General features: G+C 42.6%; 1 protein-coding gene across 1 annotated transcript in view; it reads right to left on the bottom strand.

Annotated features, from left to right (window-relative positions):
• smarcad1a (SNF2 related chromatin remodeling ATPase with DExD box 1a) overlaps nt 1–24,139 on the bottom strand; it is a 33,955-nt gene extending 9,816 nt beyond the window's left edge. The window contains exons 1-20 of the mRNA XM_083644185.1: nt 23,720–24,139; nt 22,382–22,523; nt 21,556–21,688; nt 20,458–20,524; nt 19,012–19,077; nt 18,127–18,271; nt 17,876–17,954; nt 17,297–17,401; nt 16,562–16,640; nt 13,764–14,212; nt 11,464–11,660; nt 9,551–9,641; nt 8,917–9,016; nt 7,726–7,785; nt 7,363–7,438; nt 4,832–4,967; nt 4,480–4,611; nt 2,225–2,320; nt 1,760–1,877; nt 1,507–1,622 (exon numbers count right to left, since the gene is read on the bottom strand). Of these exons, the coding sequence (XP_083500311.1) occupies nt 1,507–1,622; nt 1,760–1,877; nt 2,225–2,320; nt 4,480–4,611; nt 4,832–4,967; nt 7,363–7,438; nt 7,726–7,785; nt 8,917–9,016; nt 9,551–9,641; nt 11,464–11,660; nt 13,764–14,212; nt 16,562–16,640; nt 17,297–17,401; nt 17,876–17,954; nt 18,127–18,271; nt 19,012–19,077; nt 20,458–20,524; nt 21,556–21,688; nt 22,382–22,523; nt 23,720–23,831 (2,499 nt within the window). The 5' untranslated portion in view covers nt 23,832–24,139. The remainder of the gene's footprint in view (nt 1–1,506; nt 1,623–1,759; nt 1,878–2,224; nt 2,321–4,479; nt 4,612–4,831; nt 4,968–7,362; nt 7,439–7,725; nt 7,786–8,916; nt 9,017–9,550; nt 9,642–11,463; nt 11,661–13,763; nt 14,213–16,561; nt 16,641–17,296; nt 17,402–17,875; nt 17,955–18,126; nt 18,272–19,011; nt 19,078–20,457; nt 20,525–21,555; nt 21,689–22,381; nt 22,524–23,719) is intronic.
• Between the last annotated feature and the right edge of the window lie 411 nt (nt 24,140–24,550).

Raw genomic sequence — 24,550 nt, 5'->3', positions numbered from 1 at the left:
TAACAGGGCTGTACTGAACAGTTGATATTCAACATAACAGGGCTGTCCTGAACAGTTGATATTCAACATAACAGGGCTGTACTGAACAGTTGATATTCAACATAACAGGGCTGTACTGAACAGTTGATATTCAACATAACAGGGCTGTACTGAACAGTTGATATTCAACATAACAGGGCTGTACTGAACAGTTGATATTCAACATAACAGGGCTGTCCTGAACAGTTCATATTCAACATAACAGGGCTGTACTGAACAGTTGATATTCAACATAACAGGGCTGTACTGAACAGTTGATATTCAACATAACAGGGCTGTACTGAACAGTACTTCATATTCAACATAACAGGGCTGTACTGAACAGTACTTCATATTCAACGTAACAGGGCTGTACTGAACAGTTCGGACATTCAAATATTTCTTCATAATGCTGACATTCTAATTTAAAAACCAGCATTTGAATGCTCAGTTCAGTCAGTGCAGTTTGCACTTTGCAGTATCCTTCTGTTAGTGTGTGGCTTGAGTGACTATGTTTATCTTGAATTGCTCCCATAGCCTGCATATTGTGAATGGTGATGATTGAATGTACACGAATGATTGATTGAGAAAACCAGAGATCATCCTAATACAAGATTTGTACTGTGCAATGTTGATGTAAGACTTTGAACACAAAACACAATGTCTGAAGAGACAGCCAAACACAAAGAGATGGGTAGTTCAGAATCATAACTAAAAAGTACAAAAAGGCACGCACATCCAGTGAGGGGTTAAAACCAGGTGCAGGACCGAAGTGCAGATAAGTAATAAAAATAGAGTCCGCACACTGGCAGCTGCTCCCAAATATTTATTTGACCACAAAAAAGTGACGTTTCGGGCAAAGCTTGTCTGAGGAAGGGCTTTGCCCGAAACGTCACTTTTTTGTGGTCAAATAAATATTTGGGAGCAGCTGCCAGTGTGCGTACTCTATTTTTATTACAGAATCAGAACTAACACATATAAAATTTAAGTTCCATTGATTTCAATTCATAATCAATAAGCTATAACACATACAAATAGTTATTATTCATAATCGCACACATAGGTTAAAGCAGACATCACCCTTTGCCTACAGTAACAGGGTCATGTCACACATGGCTGAAGGCTGTATTCTCCCCCTCTCTGACCTTGCTCAGCCTCTCTCTGCAGCTCTCTCAGACAAAACATGTTGTGTGCTCCACAGCAGAAGATCTTTGGCTGTGTGATAAATCCTCACTGTCCTCATGAAGCCTGCAACTATGAATTTCTATATTTCTGTATTTCTGTCATGAGGCGGTCTTTTGTAACTCTGATATTTACAAAGATATGTTTGCCTACAATACATGTTCATAAGACAAACTTTCCTGGACTCCTGGCTTTATTATTTTAATGTCTGCTCACCGGTCTCATCATTTTTGGCTTGAGATACTATCTGGTTAATGCGGGTGAAGAATGATGTTATGGATACAAATTCCATTCTACAACACCAACCTTGAGCATGAGTTTACTCATGGCTTTGAGTTTTTCCGTGGTGTAATACTGTCTGTGAAGCAGAGGGTGGTTGGCCATCTTCCTCAGCTGCATCATCACATTAGACCACTCTCGCTCTGCACAGTGAAAGGTAGAAGAAAATCATTTTCACAAACATCTCTCTTATTAATATAATATACGGTAATATAATATAATATAATATAATATAATATAATGCCTTGAGTACAATAGAGTGAAGTAAATGAGGCCTTACTCTCTCCAGGGTTGGATTTCTTGAGGTTGTCGATGAAGGTCTGGTACAGAACCTGCTGTTTCTCACTCATTGGACAGAAGTCAATCTTCTCCTCCTTGGCTGGCAGCTGCTGCAGGACCTGGAGAAGACACGGCCATCAGTTACTCAATGACTGAAATGTGTGTCAAATAAAACAAGAATTAAAATTGGCATGTATTTCTCGCAAAGGTCTTTGATCTGTGCCTCCCTGCAGACTGAATTATTCATTGGATTCAGTTACTTTTTTGTGACCCTCAAATATTACTTTAGCATGATTTTAGCAGATGGGCTAAAGCAAAGGCTGATATATATTGCAGATTTCAACCAATAATGAGAGAAATGAAATTGTTATTTAATACCATATTTCCCTGCAAGTGTAGAACACACATACGACAAACACACAATGGTCACACAATACAAATCTGTAAGTTCACCAGGTCAACTCACGTCATTCTTGATCCTTCGGAGGATGAATGGTTTCATGATGAGTTTGGCCTGAGTGATGCGATCCTTTTCAAATCGGCTATGCTCCTCATGGGATTTCTGAAACAAAACAACACCGTTAAACACCTTGGTCAGATGGGCCAGTAAAACTGCATTCTCAAATTGTTCTGGGTCCAGAGGGAGAAACAGGGAGGAAAGAAACAGAGCCTCTTATTTCAAACGATGAGCAAAGCTATAAGAATAATTTACTAGACAGTGAAAAGCTGTGCTCTGAGAAAATTGGTCCATATGGTTGGAATACTTTACTCTTCAGATTATTGACGTGTGAAAATACGCATGACCACCTCAGTGGCCAGTGAGGATATTTTTCCCCCTGTTAGAACTCAAATCAGGTAACATGTCTGCTTTTTACATTGTTAACACATAGACAACAGGAAACCTAAATGTTTGGGTACACTTAAAAAATATATAATTTATTTGTTGGTCTAAACCATACTTGAAACATTTGCTTTGTTTCACGAGGGTTATCCATAAAACTGATCCGGTTTTTATTTTGATAACTTTTAGTTTAACCAGGAAGTACCACTGAGATGCGAGATCTCTTTTACAAGGGAGACCTGGCCAAGACAACAGCAGCAATAAAATGTGGTACATCACACATAAAACACATCAACCAAAAGTGCATGTATACAATATACAATGCATCACACAAAACACAGAGTAGCCTACATGATGACAATAGTGCATGACTGAGGATGATACATAAGCTTTTCGGGAGTTTTCCAGTGGTGACCCAATCTATTAAAAAAAAGAAGACATTCTTCTTGTAAGAAGTTCTGTAACAGAGATTTAAATTCACCAAGCGAGACCAGGGTGTCTGATGAGGTCTTGTAATCAATTCCATGCAATCGGCACCAGTACCCTGTACTACGAAGCTATCTTAACAGACCCGCGATCTGTCACTTTGATCTGGTTTGACTGAACAGGATCAAAGCTATCTAGTTTAAGGATACTACGACGGTGGTTTTCTACTCGATAACTGAAGCTGGTATCTGCCTGTGCACGCGCACGTTTTTCGCTCGTGCACAGGCGCGCGTCCACGCGAAAGAGGTGCGCTAGCCAATCACATTATGAACAGCTGAGTTGATCCACGCCCACACCCATTTCCACACCCATTTCCTCGTTCAATGAAAGCGCAGTGCGTGATCAGAGTTTTAGCGGATATTTAATGTATCCGCGATTTAATGTCAGAATGAAAATCCGCGTTGGATAGTCTGCTGAAGGGCTGTCTAAAGCAGCAGCTTGTATTCACATCAGTCATTTGATTTACTTTGATCAGCGATTTCTGTCTGATACAGCTGCATTGATACAGCAGCAACAAATGTAAATGTGTAATCTCAGTCTATACATTTCCACAATCTGTAAGCCTATTTAGACCATAGATTTAGAAACGCATGCTCAATGAATAATGATCTCTATCACTCATGTGTGTGGTTGCACTGATCGAATAATTCATATATAAAATAGCCTAGTATAAAGCCTAATAGCCTACTATAAAAGAGAAAACTGCTCAACTGAATTGAGACGATGCGGGCATAGTTATCATTGATAAAAACTAGCCTATTTTTGCTCATATATTGGCATACAGCCTACAGGACACAGTTCCAGCTGAAAGATGCAAGAATAGCCTGCATATTTAGTATTGGGGCTATCCCATATTTATATTATATGTATAGGCTTTTCTGGCATGTAGGAGAATATCACCCTCACTCCATTTGAGGGTCCGTTCATGATATGCGCCGCGGTGATTAATAGTGATCATATTTCTCCACGCATCGTTGAGCTGTTAAGACATAAAGTGGTAAGTAGGCTTAATTTAATTATGTAGCCTACAGAGCCACGAATGTTTTGCTTGTTCTATTCTCAGTTGACTGCAATCTATTTTTCATATGGCGATCTTATGAATGGTGAGTGACTCCAGAGAGCCGATTATATGGGTCTCTCATGGATTTTGATCTTATCCTCTGAAGCTAACCTGGTCGCGACCAGGTTAGCTGCGTCAGTTAGCAGCGTCAGTTGCCATGGTGATTGAAAGTTAACTTGCTTTGTAGTACGGCTAAACCAGGTTTAAACTCAAACTTACTCGGATAAGGCATTAAACTAGCTTCGTAGTACAGGCTACTGGTCTCTAGGAAACAACCCCCTTCCCCTCTCACACACACACACACACACACACACACACACACACACACACTTACCATGGCAAACATTTTGGAGAGCTGTGATGTGGTGCTAGAGAACAGGTTAGGCATGATGAAGTTTAAAAGGGACATCAGCTCTAAGAGGTTGTTCTGCAGTGGGGTTCCTGTCAGCAGCAAACGATACTCCGCCTACAGGCCAGACGGGAGCGACAAAGAGAAGGACAGCGAGAGGAAGAAGATACATTCTCAACTGTAAAATATTGCGTCAGTAGGAAAGTGCATTAATGTTGATGGCCATGAGGGGGTATTGGAGAAGTGTGGCAGAGAAAAAGGGGAAGAATGATGATGTGAGGAATACAGGGAGGGGAATAACCAACGTGACAATGCAAGAAGATGTCAGCTCACTAACGTTAATATTCATAAGGTGGTGGTAGCGCAGAGACTTCATGTTCTTCAGCATGTGGCCTTCATCAAACACAGCATACTGCAGAGGCAGTTTCCGGAAAAGACTACGGTCATTCTCATTCCCTATGGCGAGGTTATACCTGTAAAATAATGCAAAACACATTTCACTCATAAACACACATGTTTTTGGCAACTTCTCAATCACAAAAACTAGACGTTCCTGCGATTGTCTAATTGGCTGTTTTAAGAGGCCAATCCTATCTCTCTTGAACTAAAGTTGAAACAAAGGAAATACCACACACATACTGGGTTTGATGAAAAACATTAAACCCAGATCAAACCGTACTTAAACTTTGTTATTTTGTATATTTTGGAACCAACCATGCTGACTATTTTTTGTTTGTCTTTAATCTAAAATAGAGGTCATGTAGAATACAAATCGTCGCTGTTGTGCCAGGACCTCGAATGTCACTTTTTTACTTTTTGTCATAAATCAGTGCCATTGGTCACCCTTCACGTCTCTGTGTGGTTTTTACCAAATGCAACTAATGGAAAAGCATTAAAACGAGCCTGTGAGTAAATCTCGTAACGCCATTCGCCCTCAATCTGTCAGTCAAACCTCAAAATTCGTCCCCTACCTCCGTCTGTACCCCCCCCCACACACAGGACACTAACCCGGAAAAGTCACACGGCAGACGTGCTGTATATTTCTGATATTGTTTTGACTAATCCTGGCTTCCTCTGACGTTAATATATCAATACAACATTTTCCAGTTATTCCTAGGCTGCAACTTGTTTTAACATGCAAATCGGAGTGGTTTCTGACGAGAATAAAGTAACGTTAACGCTACGTTATGTCAGACTGTTCTCATGCCCATGCCAAAGCCCCCGCCTCGGCCATGAGAGGCGAGGAGCACTGCTGCTGCTGCTGTGCGCGCCCCCGCGGCGCGGAGCTTGGGGCTCGTGCATGAGCATGCGACTCTCTCCCGCCTGACTGGCCGGGAGAGAGTGCTTCCAAGTCGAACTGATAATATAAACAACATCATTTGAGCTTATCCAGGTAAGATATTAATAAAGTAATGACACATTCAGCAGGAAACTAACTATAATTAAGACATGTGCCAACTTTGACGACGTTTGGTTCAGTATTTTAAGAGCAAACAGGTTTTTTTAACTTCCTGAAAAGTTGTTGTTTTGGAGATTCGAGGTCCTGCCGCGACAGCGACGAAATTCATGTATGACTCTTACAATTTAGCGAAGCTTTGTCTTTCTAACATGCACCATTCCACCCAGTATACCGTAGTTAGCAATACAGAGGTAGAGATGTGATGGAGTATATGCATTCAACACTGATCTGTAGTGTGTCTGTGTATGCATGTGTGTATGCATGTGTGTGTGTTAGGGGTGTCACGGTACACAAAAGTCACGGTTCGGTACGTACCTCGGTTTTGGGGTCACGGTTCGGTACGAATACGGCACGGTATTAATAAGATCTAGGCAATCCACACAAAAAGGTTTTACTCTAGAGCAGTGATTTTCAAAGTGTGGGGTGCGCCTCCCTCTCAGATGTCTGTATTCCAGCTGTTTGACAGGGCAAAGGCATTTCCCCCCACTTTAAATCTTTATTGTACACAAGTTTGTAAACAGAGCGCATGTGTGGAGTAGCCTAATACTCCCACCAACCCCTCCCCCTGTTGTATTTGTTTTATGTAGCATTTGCGTTTGATGTAAGCACTAATTTGGAATCCTATCTAAAAGCGGCCACTAGGCGGCAGTGTTTCTTTAGTCAACGTCAAAATACCTACATGTTCAGAAGAAGAATAAAACGGTAGAAGAAGAAAAACTTATTTACCCCTGTTGAAAGATAACCCCACTGTCTGACAGACAACGGGGTGGGTTTCACTTTCCCAGTAAGTACGGGAAAGAACCCTGTCAGCGCCTTAACGTTATTGGATGTGAGTTTTGTTTAGCATAATATGATTACGTTCGGTCATCTAATGGATTATTGGAACATGACAAGGAGTCATCGCCTCTTCCTCACCGCAGCTTGCCTGTCTGCATCCGCAGATGTCTGCTTGACCGCATCACTCATCCCACGCGATGTATGTTGCTTGTTTACAAGTTAACAGCCTTGTCAGTGTTATGTAACGTTTAGCCGCAACGCGCAACTATAAAGGACTTTGTCGCGGCTACGTAACGTTACATTGGCAAGCTTACCTCGTTGGCTTGATGTTGACAGAATTTGCAAAACAGCTTATCGCCACAAAACGTCCCATTCTGTGAACGCGGATTTCTATGGCCCTTGTGTTGTTTTGGTGTGTCTTCTTCTGTGGCGTTTAATTCAATTCAATTCAATGCCGTTCAAACAGCGTTTAGGTGCTTCTGGATTTGACGTATTCGTCGTGTCGTTTCATGTACCGTGAAACGAGGTACCGTGAGGGTCGTACCGTAAATTCACGGGACGAATACATGTACCGTGACACCCCTAGTGTGTGTGTGTGTGTGTGTGTGTGTGTGTGTGTGTGTGATACTCACGTGGTCACGATGACGTGGAAATCAACCGCGTCTCTGAGGATGTCGTGTCTGAGGTATCGGCGATCCTCCTGCGATCCTGCAGACATGCGAGCACACAGACAGACAGACAGACAGACAGACAGACAGACACACACACACACACACACACACACACACACACACACTTTGCTTAAGTGAAGTCTGTGTGCGGGAGTCTACTACGACTTATTCTGTTCCTCCAATCCACCTGGCGTACACGGCAGTGCAAAGATTACCTCCTCATGAACACCACATGTTGCCAGCTCATTCGCAGAGTTCACATAGGGAAGATGTTTGAGGAGGACTACATGTGAAGATACAGTTGTGAAAATGAAAGAGTCTTACCATAATAGACGAGAACTTTGAGGCTTGGACACCACAGCTTGAACTCTCTGACCCAATTATCTGCAAGATAGAGGGAATGGAGTCTGAGGAAATGACAGCTAATGTTGCCGAGTAACAAACGAGGCCAAAAGATAAGCTAGAGACTTAAATGTTTACCTAGCATGGAGGTAGGCCTTTATTCAATGTTACGGCCACTATTTTTGTTTGTGTATGTGTGTCAGCGAGACTGCGTTATATACGCCTCACCATCAATGTAAAGACCTTCTTCTAAATCTACTGGATTCATTTTTGTACTATTGAATTGATTAATGGTCTGGATACAAATAAGCCGTTTTCCCACATGCGCTTTGTACCGCTAAATGACCGGAACGTGGTCTAATGCCTGCATGTCGGAAAGTCGTCGTGCCGGTATAAGCGCGACCCCGTCGTCGCCGACATTTCACCGGTTTCGAGCCAGTCAGAAGAGCGGTATGCGCGATAACAGGCGCAAGTGTAGAACGGGTCCAGTCATTTGCAGGCATGGGCGAGGTGTACACACGTTGCTTAATGTTCCAGCGGGCATAATCTAATCATTCGCGCACATTAAAGCAAACTGGCGAAATGATCTTGTGATCTCTCCTCTCTGCTGCCTGCTCGCTCTCTGGCCACAGTCGTTCAGTCCTCCTCCTTCAGTCACAGGCACAGCCCGACAGGGACACAGACGAAGCAAATGCACGAAGCGAAATGTGGAAGTATTTTGCTTACGTTGCCGACAGCGAAGGCAAGCCCGGACACATCAAACGAAGCCAGTCTGTAAAAAGTGCTTCAACGCGACGCAGGTGAACGGATAAACAAGCAAACTTATTTCACCATCAAGAGTTTTGCCGACACGTCACTCCCCACCCGCTCTGCAGTGCCGCCCCGCCCCCCAACATACAGGCAATTTAGCTGCTAGATTCCCATATGCGAGAGCCGAAGTGTGAAGGGAAATGTCCGATATTGACTTACAGGTAATTTTCCGGTACGCATGTGGGAAAACGGCTATAGAGCATCAAAAGTGTGGCAATCATGAATGAATGAATGCATTTATTCGACAAATAAAATAAAAAAATACAATACACCAACAGGTATACAGTATAAAATAACTCATCAAGGATATCACAATAAAGCTGTTCAACTTATTTCCATTGTGGCCATCGTGGAGGTCATTACCCAGTGTAGAAGCGGGCACGACGATGAGGTGAGGACCTTCTATTCCATCTTGGTACAGCTGGGCAAGAAAGGCTATGGCCTGGATAGTTTTCCCCAAACCCTGAGAGGGAGGGAAGGAGAGCGCGTGAAAGAGGGAGGAGAGATGGAGACACAGATAGAGACAGAGTGACATATAAAGACAGAGACACAGATAGAGACAGAGTGACATATAAAGACAGAGACACAGATAGAGACAGAGTGACATATAAAGACAGCGAGGTGGAAGAGAAAAGAAAAGTTATACTCAACATCTGTTCTTCAGATGACACACTACCAGTATACACTGTAAAAAAAGAACTGCCAGGACTTCAATGGACTTTCACTTATCAAGCCCAGGCAATCTGACAATGCACCCGAGCTGAACTATACAAATCAAAGCTGTTGATTGTCTCACTCTCTTAGGGCTAAAACAACACATCTACTCAGCTGCCGTCTTTAACTCTATTCCTTTCTTCAAAGCACCTTCCACTTATTTATTCACCTGCGGGGCGGTTTGCACACGCACACCTTAACACAAAACACTTATTCATACTGAAATGGTTAACTCAGTGTGTGTGTGTGTGTGTGTGTGTGGGGGGGGGGGGGGGGATCTTACCATTTCATCAGCCAGTATACCGCTCAGTTTGTGCTGGTGCAGAAGGAGCAGCCACTTTAGACCAATCAGCTGATAGGGCTTCAGCTGGACCCTGACAAGACGACCAATGACAGATTGAGACCAGGAACAATTATTTTAAGATAGAGAACCTATTGATACGTCTTGCCAAACTAGTGTTCCTGCACCTAGACTAAGGGGGACGGGGGGGGGGGGGGGGTTTCATTTCAGCTGTTCCTGTAAAAACTTGAGGCTGAATGGGGGGCTGACTCAACCTGTACTCAGGAGGCAAAACATCTCTCCTCTCAAGCTTGACCTCTCCGTGCTGGAGACTAAATGCCAAGGTGATCTTCATCTTCATAGAAGGTTGTTTTAGTTTGTTTTAGGAGGTACAGATGTCAAAAAAGTGCAATGATCACACAAAGTTACAAAGCGGTATAAAGATGTTTGGGACTGATCATATTTCATCACTGCTCCTTCATATTTTGTTTATCCCTCCTCAAATAGTGTAACCAGTTTTTCCACTGAGCATTTGAGCATTCTCTTTAATGCAGTCTGATTAAAACTTGACGCACATTTTATATACATATTATGGCAGGACTTTGGCTTATCTAATTTCGTGGCATTTGTGCACTTCTCTTAATTTGTTCTCGACTAAGCTAGCCACTAGCCAGCTGATTCCAACACCAGTATTGGCCTATTGGGACACCATTATTTAGCTTGAGACAGTTCTACAGAGAAAGTTTTAACTGTGAAATCTATCTACTAACTCCAGGAGTCTCTGTGTCCTTGGGATATCTCGAGAACCATTGGTCCAATCGATTGTGTTGCTGGGGACGTGAAGAAGTGCACTGTCGGATTTGGTGCAATTTGGACATTGCACTGCATTCAATTGGAACCAATCAGAACAGGCCTAGGGGTTTGTTGATGACATCAGAATCCCATTATGACATCATTCACACTTATTATATAATTATTAATATATTATATTATATACCAGCAGGGTGAACAGGCAGTCAGAAATCATTTCTATACTTTTTTGTTGTCGCGAAGGCCTATATGTAATTGTATGCCATCATGGACCAGTGCCTCATGTGGTAGTCTTCATTTGAAAAGAACCTGCTGAATAAATGTATTGGGTCTTCTTTCCCATGACCTGAAAGTGCTGCTTTCATCATTTTAGGGGCTATATGGATTAGGGGTGGGAATCACCAGATGCCCACGATACGATACTGAAACGATACTTGAGTCACGATACGATAGTATTGCGATACTGCGATATTTTCGATATTGCGATATATCGATATTGCGATATATTGAATATTGCGATATCTCGATATATTGCGATTTCTTACTTTTTCAACTGCAAATGATGTCCCCAAAGGAAAACTTTGTCAACATCTGGTTTATATAAGAACAATTTTTCAGTCTGTACATCTGACTTCAACCATTTTATTGCAGCAACATTGTCAAGTAGACAGACCAACAACTTTCATAAAGTCATGTCATAGTTGCATGCACCTGACAAACTGAACTGTTTGTTACAGTCTACTTACAGTCCACCTTAACTAGATGTGTGTGTGGACTACTGTACTTATGTAGTTTTTGCAACTTCACTTCACTTACACAAAACATCTTGTGCAGCCCATTCAGTAACTGGGGAATTTGTAAATTACTGTTATGACAAAACTGTTACTGTTAAAACAAAATGAAAATATGCTACCGTTTGTTTACTGCTGGCCTTGGAACTAAAGTTTATAGTAGCCCGTTGGCCTGCAAAAAATTTTTTTTTTTTTTTTTTTTTGCAATATCGATACTTGGCGTCCAAATATCGATACAATATCGTCAGGCAAAATATCGCGATACTGTGGTGTATCGATTTTTTCCCCCACCCCTAATATGGATGTGTTACTCACTCGCTGTTGAGTATGCTGGGCTGCTTCACGGCTCCCGTCCCGTCCTCCATGACCTGAGTGACCTGTTTGACCATTCTCGAAGCGATGCTTTCACATTTGGACATGAGCCCCAGGACAACCGCTCGCTCTTTGAGCACAACTCTGCAGCCGAACAGCATGTCCTCTGATACTCCTCGCTCCCTTTGGAGGACCTCTATCTGGAGAGGGAAAGGGGTGCACACTTACAATCCCATACAATATGCAATAGCAACAGTCTACACACACCACCAGCCATAAAGGACTAGGATTGTTAATGTGAAAGGGTATTTTCCTAGTACATGGCCTGTCACCGGGGAGGAAACGGACACAACACAGTATATACATATTGATAGAACCTACTGGAGGCTCACTGTAAGTTCTCTGATAGACTACTTTTGCTCCTAAGGGACAAATGCAAGGAAATGTTGGGGATTTTGGTACAAACCATGTAGGACTTCAAGATGAAAAAAAAAAAAAAAAAATTAAGGAGTGCAACTGCCAATAAGATGAAATCTGACCCAGATGATCTATCCCAGTGTCAGATTTAGTGTCTTTTACATGAGTATATCATTTGCTTGCATCGCTCAGTCAATTTGAGCTTTTAAAGAAAAATGATGAGGATGAGGGCTGTTGTGTTTCAGTGTTGATTTCAGAATCAATAGTTTTCTTCATAGATACTGATATATAATATCACTGGTATATGACCCTGATGATTCCATAGGTGGATATGGGCCAATGCTAATAATAGACCAATGATCCAAAAGTCAAGGAAAAATTATAGCAGTGGTAGCCCCCGGGCGCCTGCATGGAGCCAATGAGTCGCCCACAGGCCACGTCCTAAAAATAGTTTTTTTTCCCCTTTTCTTTTTTGGCGTTACGTCCCCCAGGTCCCCTGCCTCACATTCATTCACCTTATTTTCCTCCTTGCAGTGTAAAGGAGCCAGGGCAGCCAATAGAATGCATTTGTTTGGGTCATGTGGTTTTGGGACAACCAATAGAAAGACAGTATCTGCAGTTGGAACAGGTAAGATTAGGCCAATCATGTCTCTAGTGATTGTTTTGGTGACATCAGTCAAAAGGGGAAAAACATTTGTGACAGTGGTTTAGGTATGCTAATGTTGAGCTGCTAGCTACCTAGCTAATGATATGATAGCCTATGAGGAAGCTAACATCTTTGATGCTCCTGTCAACGGTCGGATAAATGTAAACTGTTATACTGAACAACTTAAATTAATAGCCCGGCCTTTTTATTTGCTTCAATCACTGACGTCAACCAGTCTATATTTGGGACCGATGTCTATATTGGACAGGCTTTTAATTCTTTTCGCACAAAACTCTTGCTCAGCAAACATGGAAAATACTATCAAAAGGTTTATTTAAACCAGTATGAATATTACTACTATCAAAATGTTGAAACCAGTATGAATATTACTAGTACTATCAAAATGTTTATTTAAACCAGTATGAATATTACTAGTACTATCAAAATGTGTATTTAAACCAGCACTGTTCATACCCATTTAAAATATTAACTATGTGAGCACTGCACTGCAGACACAGAAGAGAGAGAAGCCCACATCATTAAAGAACACTGTTTGATTCTCTGAATTGTGGCGTTTACTTCTCACTTTGTAGTACAATATGTCTTTTATTGGTCTGATTGTCAGGTTTGTGGCCAGGTGGTTTGCTAGAGGCAAACACACCCGTCACGCACACACACACACACACACACGGGTGAATGCCAGTATTTATACCGATCTTTAAAACCTGGCCACATTTATATGAGGAATGAATACGGCTGGCTGTCACACACTTTCCTAATATGCTTTGAAACATGTTTTCAGAAACTCTTTGCAACACTTAAAACATGTGTCAATGTGCATACAGCAACCTTGCTGCCTTTTCTTTTCTTATCCAAAGGTGTCAAATATTCCCAGGCATGACACATGGAGTGTGAATATTGACTCTCTGGTGACAACCTTGTGATGTGATGTATAGACACATGTTAGGAACGTGATAAGAAGCTGCTGAAAACCTCGTGTGGAGGGAGCAGGAGGTGAGATTGCCTTGTCTCCACAGTATAGACGGGTCTAAAGCACTCATTCAGCAAATGAAGCCTGAATGAAAGTTCAACAGGTCATGAAGTCATTCTCACCAGGTGTTTGGTGTGATGTTTCACACTGGCTGCAGCTCTCTGTTTTTACAACGTTCCCTCAATGATAACTTGAGAAAACATTGAAAGCACGACCAGCACGCACCTCCCCACCCACCCACTCACTCACCAGGCTCTGATAGTCCTCAAAGGGTCTCAGCTCCACGATCTTCTGGGCCTTTTTCACAGAGCATCTAGAGATCAGCGACAGCTCGTCTAGTGACGCCTCCTGGAAGAATTTGAAAATATCTTTCTTGAGTGGCGACATCTCCCCGTGAGGCTTCAATTCATCGTCAGACTCCTCAAACTCGCTGCTAACGGCCTCCTCGTCACCCTCGCTTTCCTCCTCGTCCTCGTCACTGAGAGGGGCGCCTGACGCGTGCGCCTGACGCTTTCTCTCCGCCGCCTCTGTCTTAGCTATATTGGTGCCACTGGTCAATCTGGACAGTGTCTGGGCCGCAGAGGAAGATGGCTCCTGGGAGGAGCGGCTGGTTACTTCCTCATGAGTCGACTGGCTGCTCGACGCGTCTTCGCTCTTCGATTTCCCTTCCTTGGACTGCGGTGAACGGACGCTGGAATCTGCGTCAGTTGGTGAAAAGAAGTAGAGCAGGTATGTCAATTACAAGTTAATTAATAAAAAGGGACCAGTAAAAAGGATGTAATTGCAAGTACACATTAGGGGTTGCACAACGATTTTTTTCAAGTCGACCCTTCTACCAATAAAGTGGAGTCGACTAGTCATCACATGGTGCGGTCCCCGTAAAAAAAAGAAAAGAAAAAAAACTAGAACGACCGCAACGCGGACTTATGCCTCCGCCATTAGTTCATTCTGGAGTCCAAATCGCCATTTGAGGCAAATTGGAAGAGATTCCGTCAAGGCGCTCCTGTGATGTTGCGTTACACAGCTTGGAAATTGGGTGTGTGAGAGGTCACAGTGACCTTGAACTTTGACCACCAAAATGTAATCAGTTCATCCTTGAGTCCAAGTCGATGTTTGAGACAAGTTTGATTAAATTCCGTCAAGGCATTCCTGAGATATCGCGTTAACAAGCTTGAAAATGGCGTTGGAGCTCACCTTGACCTTTGACCTTTGACCACCAAAATCTAATCAGTTCATCCTTGACTCCAAGTCGATGTTTGAGACAAGTTTGATTAAATTCCGTCAAGGCATTCCTGAGATATCGCGTTAACAAGCTTGAAAATGGCGTTCGAGAGGTCACAGTGACCTTGACCTTTGACCACCAAAATCTAATCAGATCATCCTTGAGTCTAAGTCGATGTTTGAGGCAAATTTGATGAAATTCCGTCCAGGCGTTCCTCAGATATCGCGTTAACAAGCTTGAAAATGGCGTTCGAGAGGTCACAGTGCCCTTGACCTTTGATCTTTGACCACCAAAATCTAATCAGATCATCCTTGAGTGTAAGTCGATGTTTGAGGCAAATTTGATGAAATTCCGTCCAGGCGTTCCTCAGATATCGCGTTAACAAGCTTGAAAATGGCGTTCGAGAGGTCAAAGTGACCTTGACCTTTGACCTTTGACCACCAAAATCTAATCAGATCATCCTTGAGTCTAAGTCGATGTTTGAGGCAAATTTGATGAAATTCCGTCCAGGCGTTCCTCAGATATCGCGTTAACAAGCTTGAAAACGGCGTTCGAGAGGTCACAGTGACCTTGACCTTTGACCTTTGACAACCAAAATCTAATCAGATCATCCTTGAGTCTAAGTCGATGTTTGAGGCAAATTTGATGAAATTCCATCCAGGCGTTCCTCAGATATCGCGTTAACAAGCTTGAAAATGGCGTTCGAGAGGTCACAGTGACCTTGACCTTTGACCACCAAAATCTAATCAGATCATCCTTGAGTCTAAGTCGATGTTTGAGGCAAATTTGATGAAATTCCGTCCAGGCGTTCCTCAGATATCGCGTTAACAAACATCGTACGGACGGACGGACAGCCGTACGGACAGCCGTACGTACGTATGGACGGACAACCCGGATCCATAATGCCTCCGGCCTGGCTATCGCTGGCGGAGGCATAAAAAGGTCTAGGTCACTGAGTTAACGACAGCAGCCCAGGAGGAATGTAAACACAATAGACTCTTCTCACGGGGGCCATTTTGTGTCGAAAAGGCAGGGTAAACACAGGTGCGAGCAAAACACTAATGAGGGTTTCAAACTTCCATGATTGGAATACAGTGCACCTGAACACAGCATGCAAGATATGCGCTGAATAAGTCTCCAAATGTTCATGTCATTCTGGCCAATACTCCACTTCTGTTATAACATTTCAGTCATATGGAATATCTTTCAATAATCTTTATTATGACTAAAAGGCTCAAAGTACCGTAATCTCATGTGTAAGAAAATGACTCTTCTACATTGAGGAAATTAAAAGTATTTTTTTTCATAATTAACTCGTTGGTTTTGAATTTATTTAGCTTCAAAAGTGCAATTTTGTTCTGAACCCTGAAAATGGGACTCGATGCAGCTGACGTGAACAGCGCAAGTATATGTAGATGGGGAGATGATAAGAGAAAGTGGAAGCTATTACCAAGTATATGCACTACATTCTCTCCTTGGGCTAACTTCTAGTCATTGAAATCCAAGTGAAATCACACAATTTACTCATTTGTGAGATTGCGACCCCCTCGTCAGGCTGACGTTCGAGTATAGGGTCTAGCTGCCGTCGGCAAGGCTCCAAGTTGAGGCTGATGTTGTAGCATGTTTCCAGCTTCAGAGGATCAGCTAATCCCTGTAATGTTAGGATACAATGGAGCTGCTCGGAAACCACGTGTCGACTAGTCGACTTCTCCCGGTAGGCGTCGACTTGTGGTAGTCGACAAGTCTATGCAACCCCTAGTACACATGTACATGATGATATCAACGCACAGATGGTAAAGGACAGGAGTCAGCATTGTGCTCGGACCTTGGTCTGTGAACATTCTTAGAGTTTCCAGAGCAGTCTCAAAATTCCAATCGTGCTCCTGCAGCACACCCCGCCAATCCTGCACCAAGACAGAAAATAGCAGGGTTGGGAACCAAAACCTGGGACACAATGTTTCCAGAACATACAACATACATCATAGAACATACATCCCAACATTTGCCTTATTGACTTCTATTAGTGGTTCTCACTTTTTTCCAGCTCCTTTTTCTCTCTCTCTCAATAGAATAAAATGTCATTCTTAATTTGCTATCAAACTGCTTGGCTGTACTTTCTTTCCTCATTTGCTGTGTGCAAGTAGCTGGGTGTCCATTCAAGTACTGGGAAAATAAATGTTGCAAGTTTCAATGCATCAAATTAGAAAGGATGAATGGATACAGGACATTTGCAAAAAGAAGTACCGGTACACTCACCTGACCTAAACTTTGTATCTCATGTAAAGTAAAAGCACTATACATATAAGGAAGGAAACCATGAGGACATCATGAAAGAATTAGATTAAGAAGGAACTGCTAAAGAATTGACACTTGCACAAAAAAATCTCACGAAATCCCCAACCATAGAGGACAGGCTGAGTACATTACAGACAAGGACAATGTGTGTGTGTGTGTGTGTGTGTGTGTGTGTGTGTGTGTGTGTGTGTGTGTGTGTGTGTGTGTGTGTGTGTGTGAGAGTGTGTGTGAGAGTGTGTGTGTGTGTGTGTGTTTGTGTCTTCACCTGCTTTGCCTCGTCAGGGAACTTTCTTTGCAGTCTCTTGACCATGGCTTCCTGCTTCTCCGCGCTTGGCTCCGCCCCCTCATCTTCTTCATCAGAATCCTCCGACTTTGGGTTTACAGACAAGAAAAGGTTTCATAGCAGCCCTTACCTACTCAAACATAAATAACTAGCTATTGAGGTGTGCATTGTACAGTTGGGAAAACCCAAGTTAACCTCATCACCCTCAACACTATCATCAACCTATCGTGCCTCTGCCCTGATTAGTGCAGTGGCACCAAATGCATGGCAATTCCCTGTGTTTGCTGACTACTTCTAAGACAATACAGAGATTTTCCAAGCAATTACTTTGGCAGAATGAGCAATGAAGCAGCCGTAGTTTTCTATTATGCAGTGAATGAAGAGTGGGACTTTTACAACGTTTACAGGGAGCACAGCAGTTGTAGAGGCAATTACAATGGCTTTAGCTGTATAAAACAAATACAAGTAGGAGCAATTAAAATGGCGGGATCTTATAAGAGTGATAGTCATAGCGCCAATATTGATCTAAATACAAAATGGCGGTAGCATTCGTAATCTCACCACTGATGGCCTCTTCTTCTTGCTGGGCTGAATCTCACTGATGTCCTGGGAGCTGCTGGATCCATCATGCTTTCTCTTCCTTTATTTATAATAACAGAATAATATATTTTTTTGTCTGGGAACCAATGAGAAAGAGGCCCAAGACCCTTAATGGGCCACAACCTCTAGTAGTAATAAAAAAAAAGCCATTGGCATTGCATTTTCCTCTACTTTAAATGACATTTCACATTGCCATTTTAGCTGACACTTACTTGGATTCCCTGGATAATGATATTTTTAACTTTTTATCAGACTCTTCGTCTGACGAGTCACTGGTGATAACAATGGTATCCTCAGGCTCAAACACCACTCCTCGGGAAGGGGTCTTCACTGGGCTTTTGACAGTTTTCACATCACCTGAAGAATAAGATGGGGGAAACATGAGGTTTAGAAATAACAGCTCACCATAAGTTTTGAAAATATTTCATGACCCTGGGAACAGGCCAAATCATTGCACTTGACAAATGTTGCAAGATAATAATAATGACAACAATAACAATAACGACAACAACACCAACAACAATAATAATAATAATACGTGGCTGAGAGGAGAACGTTGTCCAAACTGCTGACCATCATGGACAATGCCTCTCATCCACTCCATGACACTGGCCAGGCAGTGGGGCATGTTCAGCAACAGGCTCATTCTGCCCCGGTGCACCACAGAGTGGCACACAAGGTCCATCCTGCCCACAGCCATCAGACTCTACAATGCATCCCTGGGCTAATCACCCCCACCACCCCACGTGGATTACTGGTGTACATTATATTGGCGTATATAACCATGTTCATTACTGTATATAATTGTGTAATATGTAAATCTGTTACATAAATGTGTGTATTTATTACATATAATTTGTTACACAAATATGTATATTTGCCAGATACATTTATGGATGTATATTGCTGCTAAATAGGCAATTCATAGTTTATTTCTTATTTAAATTCCTATTCTTATTTTATTGCTTGTGTGCTGTACTGCTGCTGTAACAAAGGAATTTCCCCTCAGGGATTAAGTACCTACCTACCTACCTACCTAGCAACCATAATAATAATAATAATAATAATAATAATAATAATAATAATTTTTATCATACCACCATCATCAAACACCACTCCTGGGGGAAGGGACATGACTGAGCCTTCGACAATTTTCAACTGATCTGAAAAAGAAGATGGGGAAAAACATAACTGCACATGTATTTGCAGTTATCTAAAAACATCGAACACATGATGAGTAGGATGCACGTCGATAATTATTTGCAAAGTTAGGTAGGTTTGGGAAGGGGTTTCCAAATATTTTCATGTCATAATTAATTAATTAATGGCGTTCGTGTATCTTATTTATGGGGTAGGAGCCCCATAAATAAGATACACGGACGCCATTAATGTTAGGTAGAAGGGAGACACGCACATCCCAGCCTAGTAGGGCAGGTGCAGAACTTACAGTGATAAGTGCCCTGGTGTTGCAATAAAAAACCTTAACTGGAGCCCTTGCAGTGTGCGAACTTTTTACAACTTTCTCTGCCATTAATGTTAGCATTTTTGTTACTCACCCAATTTCTGCGGGTCTGGTGGACCCACAACAATATTGGGTTTTAAAACAATACATAACAATTTATGTAAAAATACATATAAATGTGTAGGGAGGTGCACAGTGTGCGCTCAATGAAAATGGGTAGATGTACCCATGGGGGGGGGGGGGGGCGGGGGGGTGAATGGGGAGCAACATATTTTAAATGTTGATATGCAGAATCTTAGTTACAATTATTAAAAGGGTGGGTCGGCGGTGTCTGTCTATCAGTCACAATTTGTGTCACAAAAGTGTCTGGGGTCCCTAGATTTTTATGACGTCAAAGAGGGATCACAAGCCAAAAAAGGTTGGGAAACCCTAACTGCACGCTAACGGCTCTCCAATTATGCGCCATCGTGCAACTGTGCGCCTTTGGCTCGTAATTTACATCACAATTTGCTCGAGTGACATCACAACTGCCTAAGTAACATCACAGTTGGGCAATTGTGCGCTGCACCAACTTTTGCTAAATTGACGAAGTGGGTGGCGGTGTGTGACTGTGGTTGGCAGCAGTGCGGTTCAGTCACGATTGTGGTCATCAGTGATGTCACTTGAGCAATTGTGATGTCATCAGTGATGTCACTCGAGTTGTTGTGATGTCATCAGTGATGTCACTCGAGCAACTGTAATGTCATCAGTGTCATTCTTTAGTTAAAATTGTGGGGGGCTCTGTGGTGGTGGTGTCTGTCTGTCTGTCTGTGGCGTTGTCAGTCTCCAGAGTCTCCACCCTAGGAGTCGAGCTTGCGTAGCACGCGAGATGCCTAGTAATAACAATAATAATCATTTTTATTTCTTCTCCTGAAAATGTAACTTTCTGGAGAACCATGTCCTTTGGAGGATACTGATGATTGTCACGCCAACTATAAGCTAAGGAAAGTGTTTATCTCATGTTGCATTGATCAAGCTTTGTTAAAAGACTTGCATGGACTAGCATTTTAGTATACATAAAGAAAACAGGGCCAATGTTCACCTTCTTTACCAAACCTCATTTCGCATACAGCTATAGCCCCATCCAAGGTGGCTGTGCTCCCAATCACCTGTAAACACAACAGGATCAGGTTTGAACAGGCAAGGACCAGAGGTCAAGAGTGAGTGTTACATGCTATAATCAACACTCCCAGGAATAAAGCCAACAACAATGTACAAGAGACTACAGACTACAGAGCAGAGTTTACTGGATGCATTTGTTGAGATTGTTAGCTCTACTGTATTGGAAGAAACAAATGGGGTTGTATAAGCATACAGTTTCTTAAACTAATTGAGAACGAAAGTTGTCAGCAAAATTGACTAGATTAGGCTACTTTGAAAATGCCCTCAGATATGGAAATAGCCATAAAAGTGTACATTTTCCATTCCCTTCTTGAGTAGGACAGACTATGAAGGGCTGCAAGTCATCATTTAATATACATCAGGGATGCAAGTGCTCTGGGCGTCTCAAGCTGAAAAAAGTTCAACATTTGGAGGAAAAGCACGCTGCTCGTCAGTCACTCCTTCTACCTCTTCTCCTGCCAGGGGGATCTTCAAACTCTGCTGCTACCAGAATTGCCAATAATCTGGCTTTCATGTTTACAGTGTGATCAATCAACAGCAGCAGACGAAACTAGCTGGCTGGCTACCGTCCGTGTGACTGTATTGCGTCCTGACCCGTACTGCGCGCAACGGCAGCAAAAAAAACAAAAAACAAAAAAACACTCGGTGGCTGTGGACTGTGCGCGCTGGAAGCGCTCTCGACATGATTTCCAAAGCGTTCGGATCTGAAATACACACGTCCTGTCTGAACAGCCCCGAAGGATCGTTAAGGAGATTCGCCGTTCACCCGTACACTCCCCCCACCAAAAAAGAAAAAATATATAGAATCTCCTCGGATCTGGACGAATCACAAAAGTCACCCAAATTGAGATGAAAAAAAGAGGCATGCGTCGTAAAGAGCTGTGTTTGTATCCCTGATATATATGTTCAGAATTTTAACATCTGTTGGACCCTCAATATGAAAAGATCAACAATGTATTATATGGGCCTCGCCTGGATCCCTGGAGGGGAGATAAACCTCTGTTCTATCATAACTGACCTCCAGTAGCTCCTCCCTCTTCAATTCAGGGAAGTATTCCAGTAGTTTATTCATTCTTTCCTGCATTTCATCACCATCTTCATCGTCCGTTTCATCCTTCGCCTTCACCTTTATTGGTTTCCTTATAGGTTCCCTATAGAAGACAGGTAAAAGGATGGTAAAGTAGAAACAATGGCAGTCTCAATTTGTCAATCAATCTTCATTTGGAGGAAAATTTTCTCCTTGAAATGAAGGAGAAAATGGCCGCATAGTGACTGTAACCTGGCAGAATTTCTAGCCCATAAACTAACTAATAACTTGGCAAGTATGTAACATACAAAATAAAGCAAAAGGTAATGTCTTCATTTAATGTAGAATGCAAAGACATGTAACTGGCTCGTTAAACTCCATTCCAGGAATAACATTAACATCTGCGGGTCTTACCCCGGCCCCTTGGACATTCCAGGCTGGCAGGCGGCACATTTGCCTCGGCTTTCAAACAGCACTCACGCGGAGGCAGCCAGTTCCTCGGTTATCTGCGGATCCCACTCGCGTAGTGCCCCAACATGCTAAATCCCACTCGATTTGGGGGCAGAATACGACAGGATTGGCCAACTCCAAATCCAGTTCCCAGAATTGTCAAATCAAATCGACACGCTATGGCCCGCCTCTCAACCCTCTGTCATCTCAGGCAAGATTTGTTTTCAGTCTGATACGTCTCCGACCCTCACGCCACTTGGGTTCAGTTCATCTTTAAGCCACAACCTCTAGCAGTAGTATAGCCATTGGCATTGATTTGATTCCATTTTAAATTACATTTTATGTTGCCATTTTAGCTGACACTTACTTGGCTTTTCTGATTAATGGTGTTTTGTTATTTGCATCAGAGAAGAGTTCTTCGTCCGATGAGTCTTCTGTGATACCACCGTCATCAAACACCACTCCTGGGGAAAGGGACTGGACTGAGCCTTTGACCATTTTCCCATGAGCTGAAAAATAATATGGGGGGGAATCATAACTGCACATGTATTTGCAGTTATCTAAAAACATCGAACACATGATGACTAGGATGGACATCGACAATTATTTGCAATGTTAGGTAGGTTTGGGAAGGGGTTTCCAAATATGTTCATGTCATACCCCCCCTAAATAAGACACACAGGCTAACAGACCCCCATTAACATACAGAAATGGACAAGTTACACTTGTATGGTGTTAGCATTTTTGTTACTCACCCAATGTTTGCAGGTCTGGTGGACGGTGGACCCACAACATTATTGGGTTTTAAAACAATACAGCCATAACAATTTATGTAAACATACTTGAGATGTTGACTTCATCTCAATTAACGCTACATGCAATATATAGAAAGTATGTGGTTAATATTTGCCATTTACCTCTGCTAGATCACATTTATCAATAAAAGTGTTATTCGTTTTTTGTGATCAAATGTTATTTGGTGCTGACGGCTGGTCAAGTGTGCAGGGACCACCAGACACGTTCTCGGTGCTTTAAGTGTCAATGTTGAAACCTTGACTGTGTTTGTAGTTTCACAGACTACAGAGTGAAGATACACACACTAGAGACTGTAGTTTCACACACTAGCGTTAATGAGTGAAGGTACAGCCAAGGCCAATGAGTATCACACAGGTTGAAAAAATAATTGCATTCTTTTTCTTTTAGCAAACATTGAAAACGGGTCGCACACGCCCGAAACAGGACTGTGACTGGCAAATGACATTAATGTTCTTAACCAGAAATATGTAACAAAACAGTATAGCCCGTGTGCTACTGCGGTACATTCATTCATAGTAGCACAGACGTAGCACGTGCTAACATAATAGCACTGTACACAGTGTACAGCCCTGCGTAAACTGTGGGAAGAGAAAACCTGATGACAGCAGCCATATCTGCACCATTCTCACATATTTCACTTAACATCGCCATGTTTGTGTAACTAACGTTAAAGTTACTATTCCTCATTTATTTTCGCCCCCCCCCTGGAACTTCCTCATTGACACCTGAGGTTCTCCGGACCCAACATTGGGACCTAACCTACAACACAAGCAGTCAGTCGACAAATTAGCAGGCTAGTTAGCCGAGGCTAGCGTTAGCATGCTGGACACATCTGGCTATTAACGTTAGCTCATCTTGGTACCACTAGCTAACCATTCGCCATCGTTACCTGGCTTGTTCTCTTTCTCAGACTCCGGACTTATGGATCCATTTTCTTGCTCTTTGTTTGTCGCCCCTGCTTTCTTGTCGAAACGAAAACGGTCCAAATTGAACAAACTCATTTTCAAGTCCGTCCTTTATGCGTGACAGCGGCTGCTTCTTTGTCCCTTTAAACTTGTTAGCGTGATTTCTTTATCCAGACCGTAGACTGTAAAAATATCCAGACGCATTTAGCAAAAGCAGCAGCTAGCCAGTCTGACACTGACAACCTAACTAGTTAGCACGTAGTAGCCCGGGAGTTGCAGTCCTGGAAAGAGGCAGATTTGAGACTTGTCACCGCTCAGTTGTTTTTTACACACAATAGCTCGAAACCGACTGTTTTACAGTTCATTGATTTAAGAGGTTGTATATTATGGAGCTCCGCTGAAACCTTAAAAACCACACGCCTTGTTTCCCGCGAAGTTCCATCACTCCGGCCAGAACAGAGGATGCTGTGCAGTGCCAGCTCCGGTCATTGGTTAGGGGATATGAGCCGGAAGGTTCACAGCCAATAGCAGAACGAGAGACTGAAAGCGAAACCAGGAAGTACCCAGTCGAATTCAGATCTTTACTGTTAGCCACTTCCGTTTTCGCTTAAATAAACTGGAACGCATTTAGCTGGGGGCCTGGTGCTGGCACATTCGGTTTAATGTTCGCTTTTTCTGCGACACTTGTTGATTTAGTCAACAGCCTAATTTTTAAGATCCCACAACACCATTGAATGGTGGTTTCCACAGACTACAATAATAATCTAACTTGATAGTCGGTTCAACATGGAACCAGCTTCCGCCTCTGCGGTGAT

Source organism: Poromitra crassiceps (assembly GCF_964638095.1).
Source record: "Poromitra crassiceps genome assembly, chromosome: 10".
NCBI lineage: Eukaryota > Metazoa > Chordata > Actinopteri > Beryciformes > Melamphaidae > Poromitra > Poromitra crassiceps.
This window is presented reverse-complemented; position numbering and strand designations above follow the sequence as displayed.